Genomic DNA, 20499 nt, shown 5'->3' on the forward strand with positions numbered 1-20499 from the left:
TGATTAATGTAGGACATGTAAAAGACTTAGTGGTTATTTCGTGATACATACGTGTAGAGGAATAGTAAAGCATGTTTGTATTATTAAGCATGTTTGCATTATTTATAAATTTTCATGAGCCGTACATACCCCCTTTCCCCCTATGAGTAGCCATATATCACACCCGAGATATGCGGCAAAATACAAGGTTTCAAAAAGTTTATTTTTTAATATGAAAAATAAAATAAATATTTCGGATTTCTAATATTTTTTTCATAGTAGTAGACAGTACAAAGTTTTTACTAATATAGTTCGTTTACTATAAACATAGTAAATAATACTTAATAAATTAAGTTTTTGATACGTGCGGCGTATATACCGGAGTTATTCTATATGAAGTAATAAATAATAATTACAATCTTCCTACATATATTAGAAGTGTTATGACAAGAGGTATATATTGTATACCGGAGTTACCCTATGTTTGTTCTGAATGTGAAAAATTATTTAAAAATCCACGCCCTCAAATCACATAAATCAAATGACTGTGGAAAAGTCTACATTTGTCCAAAATGTAAAGTGAAATTCAATTATCGAGCAAGTTTCTGTAGATATAGAAAACGTTGTTATCGAGAGTAAGCGAAAAATGTAAATATAAATGTAAGTAATATATTGCACTACGTATTGGTTATAGATGTTATTTTTTAATTCGACATATGAAATAGTATTAATCGAAAACATTAAACAGCAAACAATATCATTCATAACACGATTTAAATACGTGATTTAAGAATTTTTTAAAAATTGTTTTGTTAAGAAGAATTGTTAAGAGGACTTATATATTTCTGTAAGATTTAGAGATTAAAAAATATACATAAGTATAATATTTTCTTTTACAGAATTATAGTAGAAATTTTGAAGCTAATATTTGTTAATATAGTTTATAAAGTAAAACGTTTTATAAATATTTTTAAAAGTTTTTAAAGTTTTAAAAAGTATGTTACTTTTAGAGAAATATATAAATTTTCTTAATTCTTTTTAATAAAATAATAATTTAAAAAATAATTGTTTAAATCTCATGTATTTATTTTCAATTTAAACTTATAATTTAAATCTCTCTCTCTCTTTATATTTTATAATTTAAATAGATCTCCTAAGTTCTCTTTAATATTTTAATTTTCTGCGTACAAAAGTTATTTTTAAGTTTATCGCTAATGTGAGATATATGTAGAATGATTTTTAGTTTAAATATTATTTTAATATAATACTTTATTTCATAATATATGTATACATATAATGACGTATAATGTATAGGATGTAAAAGTATTATTTGTCACAATACAAAATATTTTGTAATTCGCTAAATGAAACTTATATATTCGACATCTACTTTATTTATTATCTTCTTTATTATCTTATTTATATTTACCTGATTTATAATTATACTACTTAAGAAAATTCACAAAAATAAATAAAAGCAATTGCTCAATTTATACCATACTATCAAAAATTCAGATTTACGAGACTATTTCACTAGTTCTTTATCACTGTGAGTACAGAGCTGAATTTAAGCTGGTTTTTGAGATTTTGACAAATGTTGCGTGAGCGAATCCAGTTGGAACATTAACACTAAGAGCGAACTATTGTTGATTTTTATGTTGCAGAATACCGCACGTCCGTCGTCCGAACTTACGCCTGTATGTACTGCAACAAGAGCTTTGTCCTTAAACGCTTTCTTTACGCCCATCTGAAGAAGAGCTGCTATTGGAACCCGAATTCCGAGTGTTATTATACGCAAAGCTCGAAACCCTTCTTGTGTTCTAGATGCGGTGCCTCGTATTCGAAGCAGTATTCCCTGACGCAACATGTGCGTAAAGATTGTGGTAAAATTTTAGGGTGCGATAATTGCGGCAAAACTTTTTTACAGTCGTGCAGTTTGTACAGGCACAAAAAACGGTCGTGTGTGTACTAACTTCACAGAAGAGGCAATCTTTGCAACTCAAGACTGTAAAACCGTTGACTGTAAAATCCGTGTGAAACTATTCAGATTATTGACTCTGCGTACGCATGTATACATATATGGGACGTTCCACGTCAACGGGGACAAGTGTCTGGGCAAAATCTGTGAAGTCGAAATAACACGTTCGAGGGCTTAAAATTTTCGTTTTTATATGTGATTTAAGGAAAAACGTGGCGTTTTTTAAAATTCAAAGCGGCTGCTCCAATATGGCGGTTAGAATGAATAAAAAACTTTTGAAAATTATTTATTTCATTGATCAGGTGGTCCAAAATTCTTTAGATTTCCATGAAAATCGATATTTGTGGGTTTTTCGAATCATTCGTGAACAATCCGTAGTCATATTTCCAAAATTCGAAATGACGGATCCAGTATGGCGACTGTAATGAATGAAGAATTGACTGGAATTCTTAAATCATTAATCAAGTAGTCCAAAATTTATTCAATCCTAAAAATCGATATCTGAAAGTTTTTCTCTGAAAGGGTCACTCATGAATAATCCATAGTCAGATTTCCAAAATTAAAAATAGCCGTTGCAATATGATGACTACAGCGGAAGAAGAACTGATTGGAACCCTTAGATTCTTATCATGTGATCACAAAATTGATTTTTTTTCCATGAAGATAGATATGTGAGGGTCTCTCAAGATGCATTTCGTCAAAATTCATAGATTGTGAACAAAAATTTATAATGAATTAGAAAATACATTCTGGATCCGTCATTTCGAATTTTGGTAATATAACTACGGATTGTTCATGAGTGATTCGAAAAATCCACAAATATCGATTTTCATGGAAATTGGATGAATTTTGGACCACCTGATCAATGAAATAAATATTTTCAATAATTTTTATAAGTTTTTTATTTATTCTAACCGCCATATTGGAGCAGCCGTTTTGAATTTTCAAAAACGCCACGTTTTTTCTTAAACCATATATAAAAACGAAAAGTTTAAGCCCAAACGTCCTATTTCGACTTCACAAATTTTGCCCAGATACTTGTCCCCGTTGAACGTCCCATACATATACATATAGGGGAGATCGGGGACAAAAGTAACATTTTGACTTTGAAGTGTTAAAACAGTTAAAATATGATACTTACATTAAAAAAAATATGTATCTTTAGAATTTATTTAGATACAAAATTTTCTTTGGTTTAATTATTTTATGTAACTAGAAAAAAAGTTATGCTTGTTTAAAGACTATGAGGAATTTTGTTACAACCATCCCAATCCCCAGGAACGATAGTAACGATTATAACAGTAGAGGGGGATAATTATACTACATTTGCCAGAGGTATGTAACGCAACAACATAAGTCATACTCTTTCTTGCAGCTGTACTAATGGTCCTTTATTATTTCTTTAAATAATCTTTAAATAGTCTTTGTTTGTATAAAGATACTTCTTTTATATAGTTTTTCTCTTATCTGTCTTATGTTTTTTTGTTAATGAGATTCTATGAAGAAAAATATAAATAACGTTGTACAAAATAATACTAAAATAAAATCAAGTAAGTTTGGGGATAATTGTAATGTTACAACTGACCCCAGGCATTGATGTTATTATTGTCCCTTAATGATATTTTATGATTTATATAGTAAATTTTTTAAATAAAAATCTAGATAAAAATCAACCCAAATGTACAAACCATCAACGCAGATAATCATTAAAACATGTTATAATAATACACTATACCTTCATTTTAGAAAGAAAAAAAAGATATTTTAGATTTTACGCATGCAATAAAACTTATTTGATGCATGAAAAAAGTAATTTTTGCTTCTGCACTCGTACACGATTCCGCGAGAATCAGCATGTAACGAACGATTCAATGCCGATCTGTCTACAGAATTTTACCATGCAGCCGCATACATATATCCGTTATAGTTTAAGAAATATTAACGATGTTACTATTGTTCCGTGTTACTTTTGTCCCCGATCTGCCCTACATATGAATACTCGACTGGACATAACTGCGAATGCTTAAGTTTTTTCTATACGTTTGCTAGTTTCAGTAGGATGTAAAAGTTTACTATTCGTTATAGTGCAAAACTTTTGTAATTCGTTAAAAGCGGCTTATGTACTCAACATCTACACCTCATTCATTATCTTTTATAATTATAGTTGTACATCAAGAAGACTCACAAAAACAAATATAAATAAAGTTAATTGTTCAATCTGTATGACATTATAAAAAATTTCAGATTTGCGAGACTATTTTACAAATTTGTTTTTTATCGCTTCGAATACGATACCGAATTCAAGCACGAATTTTCGGCTTTTTGATATTTTGGTGCGTAAATAACTCTAACTGGAACACTAAAGGCGAACCGTTGTTGATTCTTGTATTGCAGAATTCCGCTTGTTCGTTGTTCGAACTTATACATGCGAATACTACAACAAAGGTTTTCTCCTTAAGCGTTTTCTTTACGCCCATCTGAAGAAGAGATGCTACTGGAATCCGAGTTCCAAATGTTACTACACGCAGATATTGAAATCCTTCTCGTGTTTTGGATGCCTCGTGTTCCAAAAAGCAGAGTTTCCTGAAGTGGCATCACAATTGCGATAGAACTTTAAGGTGTGATAATTGTGACAAGACTTTTCTGCAGTCGAACAACTTGTACAGGCACAAGAAGCTGTTGTGCGTTACACCAAAACAACAATTTTACGACTCAAGGCGTTGACTGTAAAATCCATATGAAGCTATTCGAATTATTAATTTTGGATATGCGTGTGAATATGTCGATTGATTGCGTTAGACATAACTGCGAATGGTTAAACTTTCTTTATGCGCTTACTAGTTTTACTAGTCTTTTCTCTAGTTTAATCTTTAGCTTAAGATTATAATATAAATGTTATTTGGACGTTTGATAGATGTGCCATAACTTCTATTATTATACTTATTTTTACAATTCGAGATAACAATTCTTCTTTGTTATACAAAATAAATTAGTGCAATATCAGATTGTTTATTGATTCACCTAAACACTATTCTTTATAATAATATTATAATATTAATTTTAATAATTAGATATCTATTTTATTTTTCAAAACTGCGTTACCATCCTTTACTTGTACATAACGTGCAATAAATTAAAATGATGTCACTAAATTTTCACATTCTAAACGCAATAATGATTCCATTAATATTCTGTGTACATTAAATTAAGATATTTTAACAGCCAATGTGGGAGTAAATGGCATTGTGTTTCTCTTATTCTCGCTGCAAAGATATCGTAGGGGAATGTGTCAACATACAGCATATTTTTCCAGTTTGTTTTAATGTGACGGACTAGTTTATGTACGCATGAGATACATTTTCAACTTTTTGTTAAGAAGCTCTTGATCTTTTGCGGTCGATACATAAATTTTTAAACGCTAAAATGATTGTACTTAAATATTTCTTATTTTGTGAATATTTAATAAATTTTTAAAATTTTAATAATGTGTTAATATTGTTTATTGTTAGAGAACGTCGATGGAACAAATGTTGAATAGTGATTCGTTGTTCGAGATTTCTGACCGCAAATGATTGAACTAAATTGAACATTTATTTTTGTAACTCACGAATAAACCCGCAAATAAACTCTTTCTTAGAGAGAAATCTCGCTTTATTAATTTTGTGTATGCTCGTTTAAAGATACGAACGCAATCGACTGACGGAACGGTAATCGTGTTGCAGAATTGGAGCTAAGCGCGAATAATTCGACGCGCGGCGAAGGCACCAAGAGAAAGTATAGTTGCAAGTATTGCGGCAAGGGGTTTACGCAGTCTGGCCATCTGAGGAGTCATCAGAAGAGCTCCTGCTACTGGAATCCCAGGTCTACCTGCCATCAGTCACAGAAGATTAGACCGTTCTCCTGCACACAGTGCGGCGCCTGCTACTCCAAGCAGTCGCATCTCATCTTCCATGTGAGGCACGAGTGTGGTCGTACGCAGAAGTGCAACGTCTGCGGCAAGACGTTTTTGCACAGTAGCAGCCTGCGAAGGCATCGCCAGAGAGCCCCGTGCAACTTTCAGCTTTGCTAATGCGCGTGACACGTGCTTTGGACTGAACACGATTTTGATCGGAAGGACACATAGTGACTCAGATTTAATGTTTTTTGGCGATAAATGTTTTTTAGAGATCAATTAAAAGAACTTTGGTAACGAGTGGCAATAATGGAGGATTCTGGAACGCTCTGTCCATAAACAAATTTTTTTAATCTTGTACTGATATCTTGAAGATATCACGAGATTTTAACGTTTCTCGGAATAGGTTTTTGTTGAGATATTTTCTACCGATAGGCCGAAATGCAGTATGCGTTGCCGTACGGCGCATATTGTTTACAGTGCAACTGAATATCAAGTCAAAGAATTATTGTGATATGTTATGATAAAAAGTGTATATATACATATATATATATTATAATAACGAATATTTCTGAAATGAAAAGATTGTCATTTTTTTTCGATTCTGTTTAAATACAGACGCTTAAATTTCCGTAAAAACATCCAATTCATCTCAATAATATCACATTTCTGTTCAGTAAGGAAACGTCCTGTTGTTGACATTTCGCCGTTCAAGCACAATTCCTTGCTTACAGATTCGCTCTATTTTTAGATTTTGCCTGCTCGTCTGACAATGGCACTTTTACTGATCCGTGTCTCTCTGTTTTCAGGTTATTTGTTCGAAATCAACCACAGCGACATCGAAGATTAGGGAAACGGCAAGCTAAAGAGTTAATTTTTCTCAATAATTATGGAATATTTTCTAAATTGATATTTTTATCTTTTTGTATTTTGTGTTCGGATGTTTTACACCGAATGCTTACTTAAGTGACGTACATACGATTAAAATACAAGAATTTATAGAATAACAAAATATATTCATAGTGACTGTTTTGCGCTTAAAGAACTATCTTCATATTGATTGATATATTTTCCCTTGTATATTTTTTGTGGCTACAATGGGCTTGCATGCATTTTTAATATTTATTTATCTTTTCTTTTCTTCCTTAATTATTATATTGAGAATTGGTTATGATAATTTTCTGTTGTTTGTAACGAAGAAAATTTTCTAACCCGTTAGCGATCATTACAAACGTTTATTATCATTTCTTTTTTAAAATATTTGTTCGTCATCGTGTTACAGAGAAAGAGTCATCGCGGGTAATGGGAACGCGAGTGAAGGTAGAAAGGTTATCGGAAGAAGAACAAATATCACTGAAGCAGAAAGAAAAATTACCGGAGAAAAGAAGAACAAGAGCTACAGGAAAAAAAGATGATTTTATCAATATCATGCCTTCAACGAGCACTGCGCAAAGTTCTTCAATGGTTGTTGAAGAAATTCTTGTAAACGATAGCTCGTCTCAGACCAGCGATAGTGAAAGCTCTTTGCCTTGGACTGACTCGAAGGATGTGAAATTATTGTGCTCATATAAATGCCATTTTTGTGGTATCAGTTACATGAAATGTAGCGTTCTCAAACATCACATTGTGACGACATGTTTGTTGAATCCGAACTCTAGAACCAACAGGGAATCTGGAAAATTCAGATGCCTAGATTGCGGTCGTAATTATAAGGAAATGAAATTTTTGAGATTTCATCAGAAACACGAGTGTCAGCAAAAAATAACGTGTTCAGACTGTGGCACAACTTTCATTGGGTCAGTTGTTCCGGACCGTCATAAGAAGAATTATTGCGTAAAGAAGCAACGCAGAACGAAGAAAGAAAATTCACCGACCGAACTCTATGAAAACGAACAGTTCAGCAATGACTCAGATTAAGTTAAAATAAAATGATTTTTAATTTTAATGTTTCTTTTGATTACAGTCAAAATGTTTTGCGATAATTAGCATTTAATCGATTGAAAAAAGTTACGTTATGTTATGTCTTCGTGGAATTTTTCATGTTATTCATAGAAAATATCTTAATTCATAAATTATATTATCAAGTTTATATATTTTAATATTTGCAGCGAAATTGGTATTTCTTCTCTAAAAATTCAATATTTCTCTATTCTGCCATAAATATGAAATATTTTTTTTTCCTCATAAGAGACGAATTTTTTCCGCGAGTATATGTTCTACAATTATATAAATTCATAAGTTTACCTAATACACATTAATAAGTTTACTTAAAGTGTTTATATATGATTATTGCGTTAGTTGCAGTTAATTTTTTCTGTATCGAATGAAAAGAATTATATTTGATTTAATTGCTTATCTTAAATTATATGTTTTAATATGTATGCGCACGCGTTCATCATATTTGTAATTTTATATTCAGTTTCTGTGTGTTTGCTAATGAAAATAATAAAAAATGTACATTTAACTCTTTTATAACATTTTTTATTTATTATAAACATTTTTCTCTTATAAACTACCATTTATTATATACATTAATTAATACAACTTTTTTATTTATGTTCTTCTTTTTCTAATTGTTGGTAAATGGACAATTCTGTAATATTTTGTTTCATCATATTTTTTGTGTGCTTCACAAAAGACTTATAATTAGTAATAATGTATAGATGTGCAATGGTTACAATATCAATAAATATTTAATTAGAACTAAATTATCAAGATTTTTAATATTGAAAAACAATTTTAGACTCAGCAATTTATAATTGTTTACCAATTCTTTGTAAAAATTATCTGCAGGCTGATGAAACAACATTAGGATTATTAAATTCATTTTTTATATTATTTTCTTGTTCACTTCTCATACTAATTCAATGGCCATGTCAAAGTTGGTTAATCATAATAGTTCCATTTCTATTTATTTCACATATTTATTCAACGAAACTGGTGTTCGGTCTTTGCAGATATAGGCAATGCTGTAAAATCGGTCATCACCGGGAAATTTTTGCAACAGTACACGATACTTAGCGCAAGTTGAAATGCGACAGTTATATTATTTTCGATATACAATTGTTCGCAATGTTTGATAACCTACGCGAAAAGTAAGTTGAAGAGACACTTGACGTTGGACTGTGACTAAGATTCCAAAGTTACTGAGATGATAAGCGAAAAAGAGACGGATAGAAGTCTTAGGAACTTTACTGATTAATCTTTAAGATTTGTCTAACGGCATATTGTAGACTTCAGATAATAACTTTAATTGAGAATTTTTTTCCTAAAAATACACAAGAACGTTTGTATAAACGTTTTATACAGTAATATATATATTACAATAAATTATGATGTGTGATAAATAAATCATTTCTTATTTTTTTATTTAGTTATGCCATTTATTATTTTTTATTTAATTGATAATATGTCGTTTGTCATTTTTACGAGATTTCGAACGATTTATAATATAAATTATAGACTTACTGAATGTTTATTTGAATGTCTTAAAAAGAGACTCGGACCGAATTGTTTCGATCTAGTTACGATCACGGTCAGAGGCTATATCCAATTTTCGATTTCGATTTCGTACCGAAAAAAACCGAAAAATACCAACGTTTAAACGGTTTCAGTCCGAGGTTATACCCAACTTTCAGTTTCGGTTCCAGTCCTTTCACCAGATTATAACCGTTTGGATTTCAATCTTTTTCGATTTCCTCTCAAATATAATAAAGGTAGTAAGCCTTAAGTCTTAAGGTATTGATAAATCATAGTCGATTATTCTTCTCACATTCGATTGTGATTGGTTAATTTCTTACAACTTAGGTAATAACTTATTGTAGAGAACCCATTACTCCTATTGTGTTTGCGGGGTTATGCCTTATGTCTCAAAGTGCTTTTTTATGCTGACGCTCAACGCTCATTTTTAGCGTCACGTGATCAAAATTGACGCTTAATATTCTGATTTGTAAAGTATCTTTACGCGTTATGCAGTGTTGTGTAAAAGTCTGTGCTGCAGCCTTAATGGCCTTTCTATAATAAGCTAAGTTTTAAGTTTTAAATCGTAAGACATTAACCAATCACAGTCAAATGTAAGAAGAATAATCGATTATTAAATGTTAAGTGTAATAACAGCAATGGCACAGCAAAAATATATAAATTGCTTAGAACATATACTATTATATTAGAAGAGGAATAGGACGCTGAACGTGAAGCCAACATCTGTGCGAGAGAAAAAGCTATAGAGTCTCAAATGTTCGCAATACGCATGCGCAGCACCGTCGTCTGTGTGAATTGTACAATTAGTTTAGTATTTCTTACACATTTATACATTACACAGATGTGTAAGAAACACTATACAACTGTACAATTCACACAGACGACGATGCTGCGCATTCGCATTGCAAACATTTGGGACTATAGCTTTCTCTATATATTATATTTCATGACAAATAATCGGTTATGATTGGTTAATTTCTTATAGCTCAAGGTTTCAAGTTTAGATAATGACTTATTGTAGAAAGTTTATATAAAGTGGCGTTTACAATGATATATTTAAGGCGTAAATTTCAAGCTTTAAACCCTAAACTGTAAGAAATTAAAAAATCCCATTGTAGACGCCGCTTTACTTCACGGCCTGGAAAATATTGTTGGTCCGGTTACGGTTTCCATCCATTAGCTTATACAATACTTCGGTCCGGTTATCGGTTTCAATTCGATTAAAATAACGCTTACAGTTCGATTATCAATTTCAGTTTTGGAACGGTCCGAGTCCCTCCCCATGTGTCCTTAAATACATTTTAAAAGTTAAAGTTAAACTAGTATTTATGATGTTATTTTATTAAATTGTTACGATAATTAATTATAAAATTAATTATAATAAAGTCTCCTATTTTTAGCTATCTTCTGTCTAGTATATATTTCCTCTTATCGTTCTTCTTAATTTTTCTATTTGATTTGTGTATGGGTGTATGGAATAAGTATTCTTTATTTGTTCTTCTTACTATTATCCTTAATTTTTCTTGTGTTTGTTTAGTATGTGTGGAATAAATATCATTTTTCATTATTTTTCTTAATTCTTTTTATATTTGCTTAAAAACTTTTAGACTCACTCTTAAAGATTGAAAATTGAGCTATTCTTTTTCAAGATTGGCTTAATTTTCATTCTTTAGAGTAAGATTGATTCCATTCTAATGAATTAAAACTATTTAGAGGGTATGTATAAAATATTAAAATTATTAATTTATATACCGCTAAGTTTACTATTAATTATCGATATTATGATTTTCATTATCTTACACACTTACTACTAAACATGCGTTGAAAGAAAACTTGAGTGATATAGTTGTTTCTGTCTGTAAAACATGGGAAAAGATTATTTATTTCATCGAGGTTTATTTCACCTCGTGGGGGTCGTTCTTTTTCTAGGGATTGTTCCGTATCAGGAGAAGCAGAATTCCAGTTATTTCATCGTGACATTGCCGGAGCAGCATCTTGGGCTTCATACTCCATCATTACAGAGTTACGATGGCGCTAGCTTCAGGAACTCCAATACCTTCGGATCCGATTGGTATCCTGAGAACGTGACAAAACAACAGCAGCAACAGCGAGACGAAGGGTTCCAGCGCTTTCTATGCCCTCAGTGTGGCAATAGTTATAAGTACTTGGGCGACATGAAGAAACACATGCGATTTCAATGTGGTCAGGAGCCAAGATTCGGGTGTCCTTACTGTCAAAAACGAACGAAGGTGTCGTCAAATATGTACGCGCACGTGCGCGCAATGCACAGCGATCAACCGATGTATATAATAGATCTTATGAAACAAACGATGCTCGAATCCGCTTTAATGAAACAACGTGTTGTTAGGCCAGTTCAGAATGGTCAAACTGTTCCGATATAAGACGAATGTTATTCCTAATAATATCAAAATCAATTTAATACACAATATTGTGATGTTTTTATATAATTTTATATTTTTTACACTGAAAATATCTTGTTGAATCAATTGGAATTTTGGTTAATATAAAAATGAAAATGGACGAATAAAAATTTTTGTGTTAAATCTACTACAATTCTAGTTGAGATAACCGGAATTCTAATTGATGTAATCTTCTCTGTTTTTAATCAAACATTTTTTTCAGTGCTTCATTTTACTAGATATCTGATATCTGAATTTTGAAGTACGAATTTTGAAGTACTGACAGACTTTGACATATATGTATATACACATACACAAAATAATATTCAGAACAAAAATAAAATATATAATTTACTTATTGAAGCGCATTATTTATTTAGGAAACATTATCATTGATTATATGATTGTATGCTAAATTTGTATGCTAAAATAAACTGAATTAATATGCCCGGATATATCATTTTATAGTATTCTCATATGTTTACAGATTGATTCTAAAAGTATACAATGATGGCTCTTATTTTTGTTTAATGTTGTAGCAATCCGTATTTCTGTGTGAGTGTAATACATGCGAGACTCGATTCCTGCGAGTCTTGATTATGTAGATAATTGAAGAGCATGGACGGAAATTTTTCTCTATCCGATGTTGTGATTTATATCCGGCAATCTCGCTAGCCGCCATTAACTACAGTCGAAATTTCCAATTCTTTTTCTAGATTCGCTTTATGGGCAGATACATTCGTCGTCTTACGTACATCCCCAGGTAGTGTCCGGTCACGGTGTGACCGCGGAGCCTTATCAGTCACGAAGAGACAATTTGAACGCGATGGAGGATACAGAGGAGAACACGTATCTTTACGTCGACTCGAGTCATCGTCAGGAAACCGCCGTAGCACCGATTCCTGCGACCCGCTGGCCGGACAATGTGGTCGTGCAGGCTTCGGTCACGAGGAAGAAGTTTCACTGTCCCAGATGCAACAGTGGCTACACCAGACTCTCCGACATGAAGACGCACTGCCAATTCCAATGCGGCAAAGAACCACGATATCAGTGCCCATATTGCACGAAGAAAGCCAAGTTCTCGTCGAACATGTATGTACACGTACGACGGATGCACAAGGACAAGAAGTTGCAAATCATCGATCTGTACAAGCAGCTATCGAGAGTACGCTGCTGAAGACGAAGAAATCAAGCGTAGAGATTTTTTACAAGAATTTTTCTCGCGGTTAATGAAACTGCTGCACAAACATGAAACAATATGCTTTTTATAACGAATATATATTTGGGAAATAGCAATGTAAACTGTCCATAGGAAGATGTATTGCGAATTACATCCTCATAAAGTTTTTGTTAAAAATTTGTATAGTTAATTTAAGAATATATAGAAATTGATTAGTTTCCAAAGAATTAATCTAAATTAAGTGAGGTAATAAGCCAATAGGAACCAACACGTTAATTTAAGATATTAATGTTTACTATAATCAGTTGACAGTTAAAATTTTGGCATTTGCGAGTTATATAACGAAGAACCTGTTACAATTGTCTGAAACCGATTCAATTCTTGACATATATTAAACATAAAAATTTAAGAGACACGTATTTTTTTATTGATTTAATTTAAGATTTAAAGGTTGTCATAATCCCTCAAAGCTAACGCTTATATTTAATTCCAATTATTATTAATGAAATGGTGAGATATACAGAAAAATGTTTTAGACAAAACTTTTATGGTTTTTTAATATACTTTATAGATATGTACAGGTACATATTTATTAGGACATTAGGACATACGTATGTATTTATGTAAAGATAGCTGTGTATCTAATATTTTGGAAATACTCCCACATCCCCATTAAATTTTAAGGGATTGTTTTACACTCCTTATATATCTCCAATTATAGTTGATATAAAAGAATTACGCGTCTCGTTGATTTTTGTGTTTAATAACGATTTTTTAATCAGTTTCAGATTTGTAAGTGTAGTAGCTTTATGGGTTGATAAAAGATCTTGTATTAATCATATAGAACAAGTGGTTTCAGTCAAATTTATTGAAACTGTGATATTTTGTAACTTATGATACGCCGATCAAAAATTTCCATAAGCACGTAATCATAAAAATGAACAGATTTTGCTGTGGCATCATTTGAAAGTTGATCATTTGAAAGCTATTTTGGGTGTAATTAGATTGAAAATTACCTAATTGTAATTTATTTTCTAAACTCTACGATTTACAATATTACAGTATTAGCAATACTTTAAGAAATAAATTTCATTGTTTGTTAATTTACTAAGGAGAAGAGTTTAGATATGTATTAATAATAAACATAGATCAAAATTTTAAGTAATTAGAATTTTTTATACAGTATATAACTTTAATCAGAACAATTATGTTTTTTTATATTTATTATCATAATTTGTTCGATAACTTATTTAAGAAAGTATATTACGATATATATATATATATAATATAATGTGAAATGTTGTTTTATACAACGATTCCTTTAATTTTTTCGTAGATGGATTTTTTGGAGTAATATTTGATTAAAGTATTAAAGGAAATGATATTAAAAAAATTAAATATATATAAAGAGAAGAGAGAACACTATTATCACCATTAGCACGAATGGAAGCTGGTTTCTTGTGGTCCATGGAAGAGTTAATATACGACATATCACAGGCAATCGTATGTGATATTTATTAATAATTTGTAATATTTAAACTAATGTTCTGTTAAATTCATTTGCGCAATGTCCAGCGATAATTGCATTAAGAGTTCTAGTTGCGAATACTTTTTTCGCTATTTATATGTATATGAAAATATTTATGTCTGTACTTATATCTTTAAAATTTGTTATACCAAAATGTTTGAAATAAAATTTCTTTTTTACATACGCGTGTTCAACCCATAATATTTCTTGAGAATTTCCAAAATTTTTGTTTTCTTTATTTCTAGAAATTTAACTTTTTAATAACTGTAAAGCACGCTTTCTTTATATTGAAGTTAAAATTGAGCAGCCGTGAATTAAAAGATTGAAAACAATTTTTCCTGAAAAATGTTTAAAGCCTATTCTACAATATGCTCTTTGTTTCCTATTTTTTGCTTTTTACCTCTTGCTTTTTTTCTCTCTTTGCAATCGTTTTAACAACAATTGTATTTCTTGCTACTGTTTCCTGTTTCTTCCAAAGTTTGTTAACTTTTATCTTGGGCGACAGAAAATAAAAAACCAGATAAAAAGCAAAAAGACAAAATGTAAAAAATAGCAAAAAAACAGGAAACAAAAAACATTGTAGAATAGGCTTAAGTTTTTCCAATAATCGATTTGCATGTTTTTAACTGTATTGTATAAAATGCACGATATTAATTGATACATGGTGCTTTTCAGGAATAAAAGTATCCTCACCTTCGATATTAGGGATTGAACATAGTCCGAAGATCAAACGTCGTTCGAAAGTGAAGCCGAAGTACCCCTGCACTAATTGTTCAAGCACATTCCAACATAAGAGAAGCCTTCTCAAGCATGTGAAATACGAATGCGGCCAATCACCTCGATTCAAGTGCCCTTATTGCGAGCTAATTTCGAAAAAATCGTCGAATATACTAAGGCACATTCGCCTAAAGCACAAGGGTTACGAAGTCTACGTCCAGGACATCTGTTATTTACGTCCTGACATCGATTAATGAATACTGTAATTGTACCATAAATAAATTTTATGTCTATGAAAAAACACAGGACGATAATGCGATTATATTTATTAACGAATATTAAGTGAAATAGATCGAGAAATGTTTAAATACAAATAAGAGGAGAAATGCCATTTTTTTTATCAAAGCGGATCTTGATGTTTAGTAATATCTATACGTGAATATACAAATCGATGAGTTGTTATATCAAGAGAACAATTATTGCTTTAATTAAATTATCATTGTTATAAGATCCATAATATACGTATAGAATCTCCAGTTGTTTTTTCTGTACGGCCGAACAGCCTTCTGTGAGCAATTTTTGTTTGACCTGGATGATACCCATGTGGATTTTGGACATTCTTCCTTGCTGTGTTTTCGTTACATTTTACATTATATTGTACACATCTGAAGAAGGCTCAATGCTGCAGCCGAAACATGTCATGTGTGTAATTATATTTAGCATATGCGATTTCTTTTAATTAGGTATTCACCCGTAAGCATAATTTAATTGTTTGTTTCTTTTTATTTTTTAATTTTTGTATAAGTATGCGTTCTTAATAAATAATATATTCGATATAACTTAAAAAAAAAAAATACGTTTATAATCTCACTCTCTCTCACTCGCCCTTTTTAAATAAATAAATTTTCTATTTATTATCATTTATACTGAGAGTCCTGTACTTTTGTTACTTGAATATACAATTACAATTATCAGTTCTCTAGACTGCGCTGATTCGGTTTGTCGGACTTGAAACACAATCACTGAAATAATCTCACAAAATTATCGATTTAATAATAATACTTTTACTATATATATATTAGCATCTTAAAATTTTGTAAATAACTTATTAACGATATTACCTGTAAATATTTATTATTAACGAACGTATGCAATTTGTGTTTGTGAATAAATTGGACTTCTACAATATGAAGCAAATATAATGCTGTCAATGCGTTTTTGCATTCTAAAATTTATACATTTCCGAAAACATTTTTTTCATCGTTATCTTTATATTATCATTTATATTATTGTAATATATGATCGCCTGTAATTAAAATTGAGGACTTATAAATTTGGTGAGAGTAGATGAAATCGTAACGTAATGGTAAATGTTACGACAAATGCAAGGATAATGAGGTTTAATCTAATTAGTTGTAGAAAGTATAATAGTAAGTTATTGAATAGATTTTTATAATTACACAAAATATTTTACATTCTATTTGTTCTTAATTATAGCATTTATCCGTTCTAATCTAGCGGCTGTTGAATCTCGGAGAGGTGGCGATAATGACGAGAGAGAAAGAAATTTTAACATCACAAAATCTTCTGACGCTGGTTTTTATTTTCAGGTTTCTGTGCATCCTTCGAATTGACAAGAGACGGCTTTCAAAAATTTAACAGAAGCGTGCGATTTCCCTGCATGAATTGTACGAGCGTGTATAGCACGAAGGGCAGCCTGACGACGCACTTGAAATACGAATGCGGCCAGCCGCCTCGGTTTAAGTGTCCCTACTGCGACCTCGTCTCGAAGAAGACGTCCAATGTGCAGCAGCATATACGGAGGAGACACAAGGACTGCGTCGTTTACGTCCAAGATATCACTCATCCGTCCAATATCCGATATAACATACATGTTGTTCGTTAAACGTTTGCAATAATAAATACGATATTTTGTTCTGAATAATCCTTTTTTTTTACTTAGAACAAGCTTTAGTGCCATTAATATTGATTATCCGAATCAATCAACAAATCACAATCCTTATCCATTAATCAGTTTTGTCTCTAGCTCGTCCTTTCGCGGACTGAAATTAGATGAAGATTCTCCAAATGATTTGAGGTCGTCGTTTTTCCAGCCAATCATCTGTGACATCTTTAAAATTCTTAATTTTTAGATTTATTAATTATTATATATAACATATTGTCTTTTTTTTATGTGAGCTTAATTAATCTTTTCATTTCTGTTGATGCCTACAGGCACTTAGTGCTTTATATTTCGACTATTTAGTATCTAAATATTGTTTATGCTTTGTTTTATTATAATTTATGTTAATATTTATACCACAAATTTGAATAAAAAATAGGAATCGATTAGAACGTTTTTTTAAATTATAAAACAATTCAACGTCTTTTAAATATTTTCTAAAAAATGTGTGCTGGAAGTCACTTGTTCTATTATAGCGTCGATCGCTGCTGAGCGTCTGCCGTTTACAATGTGTGTTTTGCACTGAAATATTCCGCAGCAAAAGGATTAAGCTCTCAAATTGAGGAACCCGAGTTTTCTTGCCACTCTATTCTCATTGTCAGTCATAAATGTGTAATGTGTCTTTGTTTCGGTGCTTGAAAGTCAAGCTGCTCTCAATCTCTCTTGATACCGGATGATAACGCGAGTGTTATCATCCTCTAACAAGACTTGTACTTTTAGTTTTCAGGTCTGGTGAGAGGGCAAGTATTCAGAAGTATTCCTGTCCGAATTGTACAGGCGTGTACTTGAGACGGCAGGGTTTGCGGGCACATCAGATTTACGAGTGCGGCCAGTCACCGAGATTCCAATGTCCTTATTGTAATCACCGGTCGAAACTGATATCGAATCTTTACAAGCACGTGCGCCGTAAGCATAGCGGCGAGGTAGTCTGGTCAATCGACCTAAAGAAGTGAAATCTGTTCCGCGAGACGCACTCCTTTTGAGTACCATTTCGGCGCCGTTATCCTCTATTAAATCCCAGTTGTATTGTCAAATGATGTAAAATTACCTATGGCTTATAATTTTCTGCATTGAGATAACAATCGTAACAGTAGACAGATGTTTCAAATGAGTTCCTCCGCGTTTCGGCTTTATTACGATAGAAATGTAATTTCTCTACTTTAATCTTCTTTAATCTCTTTAATCTTCCTTTAGCACCTTGTTCTTAATCATCGGTTGGCTGAGAACGTATCACGTATTCACGACTGTTCGTCGCGTCTTGCACTCCTCTCTTCTGCTTGCAGACAAGATCTTTCCCTTCGACCAGCCGTTCTTCGGTCAAGATGTATCCGGATTGTATGCGCTACGGCACGAAGTCAGGTTTCCTTGCCCGAACTGCAACAGCGTCTTCAACCGGAAGAATAATCTCAACAAACACCTCAAATACGAATGCGGCCAGTTGCCGAGGTTCAAGTGTCCGCACTGTCTCTACCGCTCGAAGAAAACCTCGAATGTTCGTGCTCACATTCGCGGGCTTCATTCCGGCTGCGAAGTTTACGTGATCGACCTGAATGCGAGTTGCATTTAATCCTAAACGTTCATGCATGATTATTCCTGGAATAATATGAACTTTACATCAACTTGCTGAATTTGGACATTAATCGAATGATTATAACTTTTATGTAACCTTTATCACATACTTTTGATAATTATATATAATATAAATATGTAGATTGTGAATTAAATCGTATTTACGTATGTGTGGATTTTATTAAGCGCACCACAGGAAGATTTACTCAACTTGGATACCAAGTTGAGACTGCGACTTACATAACAATATTTCGATATAATCGATGGCTGTGATTTTCCTTGTTCTTTCAATATCTCTTATTCTATTATCTACCGACAGCGATCTCTTGTAAACTCTGACAAGTTCCGAACGTTTTATTGCAGATGTACATCTGGTACACCTGGGCGGCTTCAAGATGCCATCCAGCGTGAAGATCCAAACTCCAGACAGATTTCCCTGTCCACAATGTTCGAGTATCTTCAGTCGGAAGAACAATCTTTATTCACACTTGAAGTTTGAATGCGGGATGCTGCCGCGATTTGGCTGTCCTTATTGTCAATATACTTCGAAGAAATCGTCCAACATTCGCGCCCATGTACGCAGGAAACACAACGGTTCCGAAGTCGACGTGATCCACGTCTAGTTCCTCTAACGCCACCACCGAAGATATCGAACAATTTTGCTGTCGAATCATAAGACTCTTCTAACATCTGTAACATCTAAAATTAGCTAATAGAATATTACATCTGATATAAAATAATACACATTATTAATTCATCGATAGTCCTTAATTTCTATGTTTCTTCTTAGTTTCGTCACATGGACGCGATATATATCTACCCTTCGTTCTTTAGAATAAAGCCACAGTGAAGTATACTCACGTCATTTCGATTATTGTCGCTTGCTCTTATTACTTCTTCAGGAAGAATATAGCGTTCCCGATCGCCTCTCCTCCGTCCAATCATCAACAATGTCTTTACGCATGAAGACAGCACCCTCGCTTATCACCGTTATGACTAATTGTGATTGATATGCACAAACTGATCATCGTTCCTACTTTCCCACCCTGCTAACGTTTTTTTTTATGTCGGACATGTCGTGTGGCGATACGAGGAGCTTTGACGCGAGCGGCGCGTCTTTTTTGTGTTTCAGGCCTGAATTACTGTACGTTAGCTGCAATACCGCCTGATACGCGGAGTTACGTTCTCCATTCGTACTCGTCGTCGATGACGACCACGGCAACGACAGCGATGCGGACGATCAAGATCAAGGACGTGGGCAAGAAGATGTTTCCTTGCACAAAATGCAGCAGCGCTTTCAGTCGCAAGGGCGGTCTGACCTATCATCAGAAAAATGAGTGTGGCCAGGAGCCACGATTCAGTTGCCCATATTGTGTCTATCGTGCTGGGCACGTTTCAAATGCGCGTCGACACGTGAAGAAATGCCATCCCGATCAGGTCGTGTATGCGATCGACCTGGGCAAGCTGCAGAAACACGACCCTTGAGATCAGGCGTCCACCCGAAAAATCGGCGTCATCCTTTGCCCCGAAGAACAACAATTCATGAAGACCAAAAACATCAGATGGCACCATGAAACACGACGCCGAACATCGTGTGAAGATCCTCCACTCGTCGAAGCGACACAACTGGGAAGAACGGTAGAAATTCTGAAGATCTTACTTCTTTTTGATTCGGTATTGTTCGCGATTACACGAAGAATACCGTAAAATGTGCGAGGGCAAACTATATCATGTGAACACGGATATGTCTGTTTTTTTTTTCAGGGATACAGGACATCCTCGGCGTCCGTCCG

The 20499-nt window shown here is 32.8% G+C and overlaps 1 protein-coding gene across 17 annotated transcripts in view; it reads left to right on the forward strand.

Moving 5' to 3' along the window:
• LOC108726946 (longitudinals lacking protein, isoforms N/O/W/X/Y) overlaps nucleotides 1–20499 on the forward strand; it is a 245629-nt gene that overhangs the window by 41661 nt on the left and 183469 nt on the right. Inside the window, exon 7 of one of the 17 annotated variants that reach the window (XM_018454794.1) lies at nucleotides 7132–7781. The exons of 13 other annotated variants lie outside the window; for them this stretch is intronic. In XM_018454794.1, coding sequence (XP_018310296.1) covers nucleotides 7132–7766 — 635 coding nt within the window. In that variant the 3' untranslated portion in view covers nucleotides 7767–7781. Of the gene's footprint in view, nucleotides 1–5679; nucleotides 6066–7131; nucleotides 7782–12465; nucleotides 12942–19838; nucleotides 20417–20499 lie in introns of those variants that run through there. 3 more of the 17 variants (XM_018454796.1, XM_018454804.1, XM_018454805.1) reach the window with 3 other exon arrangements.

The sequence above is a fragment of the Mycetomoellerius zeteki genome, unplaced genomic scaffold (genome assembly GCF_001594055.1).
Source record: "Mycetomoellerius zeteki isolate Tzet28-1 unplaced genomic scaffold, Tzet1.0 scaffold458, whole genome shotgun sequence".
In the NCBI taxonomy this organism is placed as follows: domain Eukaryota; kingdom Metazoa; phylum Arthropoda; class Insecta; order Hymenoptera; family Formicidae; genus Mycetomoellerius; species Mycetomoellerius zeteki.